Source organism: Engraulis encrasicolus, chromosome 21 (assembly GCF_034702125.1).
Source record: "Engraulis encrasicolus isolate BLACKSEA-1 chromosome 21, IST_EnEncr_1.0, whole genome shotgun sequence".
Classification (NCBI taxonomy): domain Eukaryota; kingdom Metazoa; phylum Chordata; class Actinopteri; order Clupeiformes; family Engraulidae; genus Engraulis; species Engraulis encrasicolus.
Window position 1 is genome coordinate 29,467,265 of NC_085877.1, and position 7,500 is coordinate 29,474,764.

General features: G+C 47.1%; 1 protein-coding gene across 1 annotated transcript in view; it reads left to right on the forward strand.

Annotated features, from left to right (window-relative positions):
* Positions 1 to 2,953: 2,953 nt before the first annotated feature.
* ephb4b (eph receptor B4b) overlaps positions 2,954 to 7,500 on the forward strand; it is a 95,113-nt gene continuing 90,566 nt past the window's right edge. The window contains exon 1 of the mRNA XM_063186543.1: positions 2,954 to 4,016. Within this exon, the coding sequence (XP_063042613.1) occupies positions 3,935 to 4,016 (82 nt within the window). The 5' untranslated portion in view covers positions 2,954 to 3,934. The remainder of the gene's footprint in view (positions 4,017 to 7,500) is intronic.

Here is a 7,500-nt window from a genome sequence, read left to right on the forward strand (position 1 = left end):
TATCTGTGTGTCGCTCCCTCGTGTCTTTTGTCTCAGTTACAAACATCCGAGGGAGCTACACCCCTAAACACAAACACACAGACTGACTAACAAAAGACAAGCGGAACTCAGCCACCACAATACACAAACTACTCAGAGCTAAACAAAATAAAAAAACGGCGAAACCAAACCCAGGTTCATGCAATACAGTAAACGCTCACCCTGGCAGAGTGGAAAAATGTAAGTGTCATTCTGACGCAATCATTACAAAGCCCCTTCTCTGTCTCTGTCTCTGTCTCTTCTGGCTCAATACACACCGACTGCAGGTAGGAGTAAGGCCTGTAGGTTTTCAGGTTATCTGGTGGTGAACTTATCTTTCATAAGCATCTTTGAAGGCCTGTCAGTCTTGCTTTCAATACGCAGAGGGGGAAAAAAACGAAATCTGCTTGCATAATACAACGGACTGGAGATAGAGATGAAAGACGACCAATGTGAGTCTGAGGAGGGAGGAGGATGATGAAAGCATGAGGGGAGGTGAGTGTGTGTGTGTGCTTTGGGTTTAAAACGAAACAACCACACTGGGTGACTTAAAAAATATTTAAGGTTTGTGTGCTGTTAATCAGTTTCCTCAACTGGCTGTCATAGTAGCACACACACATAGACAACATTTCTGTGACAAATTTGTATTTTTTTATGATAACTTTCAGGACCCTTGATGTGCAGATTTCCTCAGTACCGCCAGAGACCGCTAGGGGGACAAGAGGACGCTTTATGATCTGTTGGAGAGGCTGCTGAGTAGGCCCTTGAATTGAAAAGCCTCAACACTCTCACACGGTGCGGGCCATCTCTCTGAATCTAAATCCCACTTCACTCGCACACAAGTTTTCAGGCAATCGACACAGCCCATCATCGGCTCTTGAGAGAGATTTTCTTCTTTGTCCTTCAAGGATGAAAAAGCCTCCGCTGCAGTGTGTTTGTGAATAACAGTTTTCAGGCTTTAGGCTGTCAGGCGTCGCCTGCGTTTGTACATGCCCGCTTCTGGTGTGTAAAGTGAGACATTGGAAAAATAATATCTTTTAGCTCTTCAGCAGCACAACATGAAACGGTGACGTTAGACGAACGGCCTGCAACGTAGACTACATTTAATAATGAGGTGTGCCAGGCCGTGAATAGACAAGTAAGGACGCGGCGTTTCTCATCGAAATAAAAGTAGGTGTCGGGTATCCACCACCTCCGGTTACTCATGACAACTACCTGACGAGCGGGCTCTCAATGGGGACTTTGACACCTGCGAGCGAAAATGACCTTACAGTGCGCGCAGGAAAACAATAGCGCGAGCCACGTCGGTAGGTGTCAACTGTCACACAGGAGATCCTGCGCGCGCCCCAGCTCACAGAAGTTAAGCGCGAGATCTTTAGCACCTTTTGAACTGAGTCTTGAGTTTTTCGTCACACTGTCTGTGGCGGATTTCTCTCCCATTCTAATGGAGGATAATAAGAAGCGATTATTCAACCCCCAGCAGTTCTTGAAACGACAGTGGTATGAAAAAAGTCCCCCACCGTCAGAGAGAGAGAGAGAGAGAGAGAGAGAGAGAGAGAGAGAGAGAGAGAGAGAGAGAGAGAGAGAGAGAGAGAGAGAGAGAGAGAATCAACTGCAATTCTTGACGAGTTTGAGAGATTAAAACAAAACCCGATTATGCACCGTCCCATCAATGGAGAGAGAGGGAACGTCACCTCTCTCTCGGCTTTATCCTCTTAGTTCGCCGTCAATGTGAACAGTAAAACCCTAAAAAGATGGGGATATACCCAAACTTCGACAGATGTTGGCTTGAAGAAAGAGGTTAGCGTATCTGGGCCCATTTTTTTGGAAGAGAGAGAGAGACTCAGGGCTAATCTGTATAGTGATCCCTCTCTCCGTGTGACATAAAGATGGGTGTGGGAAGCCAAGGGTGAAGGGTCGCCTGGCAGAGGACGTTGGATCACTGTCAGAGATAAAGATTTGCCTTAATTCATCATAGGTCTACTGAAAGACTGTAGGCCTACTGTGGTGTAAGGTGTCGAATAGTTGGGTTTGGGGGTAGCCTCGGCCTACTCGTTAAAATATCCATACAGCGGGAATGAATTAAGTAGGCTTTCCAACGTTTTTCAGTCTGCCTCATGCGGTCTTGCCTTTTTTGTCGTAATGATGAACGAATCAATACCTTAATCAGACCAACTAGTGCGAGGCGGCTCCAGCATGTGGAAAGGAGCGACTCGTCCCACTTTCTGCCGCCGGGGAGAGGCGAGGTAAGCGCGGCTAGGCAACTCAGAGAAGAGCCGCCGAGATGGAACGTGATCGATGGAGCACCATTGATTAATCGATATCTAAACGTCAGTCGTCAGGTCCGGAGATAAGGTCAACCTTTTTAAGGCGGGCAGGAAAATACGAGATCTTCTCAAAGGAAACAGAGCCAGACAATTATGCGCATCCATCAAACGCTCTTCACCTCACCTGCGGCCAGGGCTGCAACTCACTGTGTGTGTGTGTGTGTGTGTGTGTGTGTGTGTGTGTGTGTGTGTGTGTGTGTGTGTGTGTGTGTGTGTGTGTGTGTGTGTGTGTGTGAGAGAGAGAGAGGGGGGGGGAGACAGAGACAGAGGAAGAGAAATGTCAATTGCAGCCGTTAAGGGTGAACATAACAAGACAATTCTACACACGCAACTGGAAATGTCATTGTGCAAACTTTGCTCCATTGTATTGCATTGACTTTGTTTTATTAGCCTATCTGAACTGAAGCATAATTAAAACGTGATTCACAGGATTATAGTAAGTGCATTTGGCAGCACGGGCAAAAAGTAACTCAAATGCTCAAAATCTGTGGGAAATGATAGACGCACCAGGTGACCAATAGGAGTGCGTTGTAGTGGATGTGGGCGGGACGTTCGCGCAGGGTGCCTTTGGAACTCCAAATCCACGCGGCTGCCACTGAACAGTGCTGCCCAGGGCGCCCTACCAGGAGACACACAAAGTTGGAGTGGACTGTCCGTGCGCCGTTTACGTGTTTGTTTATTTGCGGTGGCTGTTTACATCGAGCCGAAAGCACCACCGCCACATTTCTAAAATCGTCAGAGGGCTGTAAAGCACGAACGGGACTGCTGAGGGACGGATTACAGACCGGGGCGCGCACGCACAGTGGATGTTTCGTTCCCGAACCGCAGCCGCCTGTTTTGTTTTGCTTCCCCCCAAAAAGAAGAGTGGAATGCGGCGGTCGTGGTGACGGGAAAGAGGAGTCAGAGAGGGGTTGGTATCGCTTGGCACGGGCTGACCGGGGTTTGGAAGCAGCGGGGTACCCTGTTCCTTTCGACTGCTGCGGTAGGCTTCGTTTACCAGAACCGGCACGGGGAACAGAACCGCTTCCTCCTATCCCGCGGGTGTGAGAAAAGCATACCGAAACTGGATTCAGAGAGTCTGGACCTACAACATCATCGGCGCGCTATAGGATGACCTTTATTACTGTCTCATATTATCAAGTCGACACTGATAATATTTTCGGACAAAACGGACTGCTTTTTTGGACATGGTAAACTGCAGTTTATGTTGAGTTAGTTGGCTTATTTATTTGAAGTTGTATACTACAATTCTAAGGTTTCTCTCTTTTTAAAAATTAAATATTGAATTCGTTCTGTGTGAGACTTTTACGCAGAATACGCAATTAACTCCATGCGCCTTTTAATAACCTATGTTCAAAGCGTTGTGATATTTCCTTCATCGAGAGAGACAAGTGTCCGATCATCGAGCCTTTACTGATGTGGCAGACGGGACTTCAAGTTGAGACACGGCCTAGCTGACAGGACAGGTTGTGAAGGACACTTTGAAGTTCCCGTGGAGATTGTGGGCTACATTTGTGGGATCGCCAGGTATCTAGGCTACTGTCCAAGGCTTTTACAGCGCCGGTGTTCGCCAAACTGACAGCTGGAGAATGGAGCATATTCTGCGGATCGTTGTCCTCGCTCTCTGGCTCTGCCTCGCCGGATTATCCACACTCTCCGCAGCAGAAGAAGGTATGTCAATGCCTGTTTTCCGCTGTCATGCGTGTGCGCGCTTGACAAACTTTACCTCTGTTTGTGTGAATAGGCTACAGTACATGAATAAGTGCATATGGTGAATCAATTTCCATATTTATTTGCGGTTGTATCATGTGGTTAGGTCTTTATCCCAAAGGTCATTGTCAGGAAACTAATCGAATCGGCCGGTTTGTTCACTAGTGGTGTTCAATTGCAGTTCACTTTGCAAAGTGCCAACAGCAACAGCGGATGAAAACAATGGATATTTTTTGAAATCTCCTTGTGTATTTTTTTAAACAGAGTGTTTTGAAAAATCCATTAAACTCAGGCGTAATTTTCTGTATAGTTTGGGGAGAAAGGACGATTTGGCTATGTCTGCAGAATTAATTCAGAACAATAAAAAAAACTGTTCTAGGTTGGCTGGCGTTTGGATTTACATAGTAGGCTACAATACCACATGTAGGCTAGTCTTTTGTAATGATCGTGCTGTTGAAAAAAAGGCCAGAAGTTTATTAAAAGTTTCTGCCGATAAGAGGAGAAAAAGTTTTCATGTCTTGTAATCAGATTGGCACTCCTCACAACATTGTAATTCAACATACCAGAGGAAAAATACCCCCAAAGCAAACGACCAGGCGCCGACACTTTGCTTGTTTAGGCTCTTTTTTTTTTTTTTTACTGAAATGCACTTGGGTCTCCCCTGTCAAGGGTCACCGTGCTATGGCCCGGGGTTAAAAAGTAACAGAACCGCTTTGAACAAAATATTCCCCCCGTCCAACTACCTGTTGCTCCCCCTGACGAGGCGCTTAAGCCAGAACTTTCCATTAATGTTCTACAGTAGAGAAAAAAAGTAGCCTATCTTGTTTTGTATACAGTCCCGGGTTTCGTCCACCCAAGCAAACTGGGTGTTGATATTTAACCGGCCGATGACAATTAGTTGCCTCGGTCTACAAATTGGAACAGATGCTTTTGTAAAGGGTCCATGCATAAGAATCGCGCCGCCAGACAAAGGAACTCACAAGGCCCTCTCTCACAATAGCCACGGCCCCAGCGCTGGCGGTTTCAAGGCCGATGACAGTTGTGATCTCCCGGGAGGACTGAGTACAAACCCAGCCATTATTTTAAACAAAGTTCCCCCAATCCTTACAAGGACAAACATGTCAAAAAAAGTTGCGCCTACTGTCTATGAAAGTAGCCTACATTTTCGGATGCAGACTAGCCTACACAGCTGTTCTAGTCGACCACACAGTAGAAGCAGCAGAAGCAGCACGTTATATACAGCAAGAGGAAGCCGGCCGTATATAATCCAACTGACACGTCCATACATAACCCATGGTAGCCGGTCATATGGCCGTTTAAGTAGAAGGACAGTGCCGCTTGTTGTGCGTGTGCGTGTGTGTGTTTGGGGTTGGTATGCAAAACGTGCATGGCGACTCTGTCAGAATGTGGGTCAACGCGCTTCTTGCCCACTGTGATGCCTGTGTGTGTGTGTGTGTGTGTGTGTGTGTGTGTGTGTGTGTGTGTGTGTGTGTGTGCCATAGAGTCTGTTGCTTTCTTCCCGAGATGGTAAGGTTCAAGGAGGAGGATGTGCGTCACAAAAGACCCGTCAATTGACAAAACTGAATTCATATCATGTCAAATTTATATTCCTCAAATGGACATTATCTATTACGTGTGTCTTTCTATATTTTAACAACAAGAGGAGATGGCTTATACAGTAACTTTGCTCATAGTTCTCCCAAGCGGAAAGGGGGTTTTATCAAAAGCACTTGTATGGCTGGGCCAGCGGTAGTGGAGACGTGTCAAGGCCTACTACACGCATATTACTTTGGCAGCTAGTGCTAGAACAGTAGACCGAATTGTGTGTGTGTGTGTGTGTGTGTGTGTGTGTGTGTGTGTGTGTGTGTGTGTGTGTGTGTGTGTGTGTGTGTGTGTGTGTGTGTGTGTGTGTGTGTGCCTATCCACTCATTCCCCCACTGTGTGTGTGTGTGTGTGTGTGTGTGTGTGTGTGTGTGTGTGTGTGTGTGTGTGTGTGTGTGTGTGTGTGTGTGTGTGTGTGTGTGTGTGGCGGGCTATCCACTCATTTCCCCACTCCATTCGCACTCTATAACATCTTATGAGATGATTAAGCAAGGTCTACCTTGTGAATTGTTCACAGCTGCCCTCCACACCACTTGCAAGGGAGCACAGAACTCATTAAGTCACGGTGTGTGAGATTTTTCTTTTATTTTTCCCCCACCTCTTCTCACTTTGGCTAGACACCCCGCCGCGCAAGTTTCTTAACCTGTGTGCGTAAAAGTTGTATTTTTTTTCCTGTATATGCAACTAGTGTGTGGTCTTAGCTTTCGTAAAGGTACTCGCAGACCGACGAGTGTGAGTGTGTGTGTGTGTGTGTGTGTGTGTGTGTGTGTGTGTGTGTGTGTGTGTGTGTGCTTGTGCGTGAGAGAGAGAGAAGGGAGAGTGGAGGAAACGGTGGCGAAGCATATCAGGCTACGTTTTACTGTTAATTCAACGTGTTGAAAGTAGCCAAGAACACCGCAAGTGCTCATTTTAACGCGACAGGAGTAGAATTAACACTGACAAAGATGAGCCTAAGATGGGAAACGGACAAACGGGATGGGGGGTGTCCCATCATCAGAAGAAGTGCGGATTTGTTCCGCGTTTCATGCCGCGACGTAGGCACCTGGCTGCAGTCAAGGACAATCAATTACCAAGCTCTCCTCCACGCCGAGGGCCCGCCGCGGATGGATGATCCACCGCCGGGAGGTGATGGCGTGTTATTGCCCTCTGGTACTTGGGCTCGAGAGGCTGTGTGTGGATTAACGGCGTCCCACCGTGCTCATCTCCACGGCAGGGTAATGAGCGCATTACACCGCGACGGGATCCGACAGCTTCAGCTAATTAAAAGCGTCATCAGTGTCAGATTCGGTTAGCTTTAATATTTCACAAGGAGATGTCAAACACATGCACCTACATTATTGCCCGAGACGCAGTGCAGCGCGAGCGCGCGCGTGTGTGTGTGGTGATGGGATGTGTGGTGGTGAGCCCTTGAGGAATGGAGGAAATTAGCTCGAATGAGTTTGTGTGAAATTGGGAGGTTGAATGTGTCCACTGGTGCCTTAAACGAACGGCGTTTAAATATTCGCCATTTATGTGAGTAGGGCTGTTGGTAGTTTATTTTTGCTCACCATGGATGAACTTTTGGTTGGCTCCGTGTTAATACTCTTTAGCCTACCAACTGGAATGAAGATCATAAAATCGTTTTAGTTTAGTTAAAAAAATAAATCATAACGCAAGTTGAAATGAACAGTAGCTATTAAACATCCCCTTCATTTTTATTACCCGGGCCAGTTCCAGAGCGCCAGTGTATGTGTGAGACGCTAGTGCGCGTGAGAACCAGAGAGACAGGCAGATAGTAGAGCGAGACATGCCAGCTGTGGAACGTCAACGGGTAATGACTGTTTGAGAGGGGGCCGTATGCTTT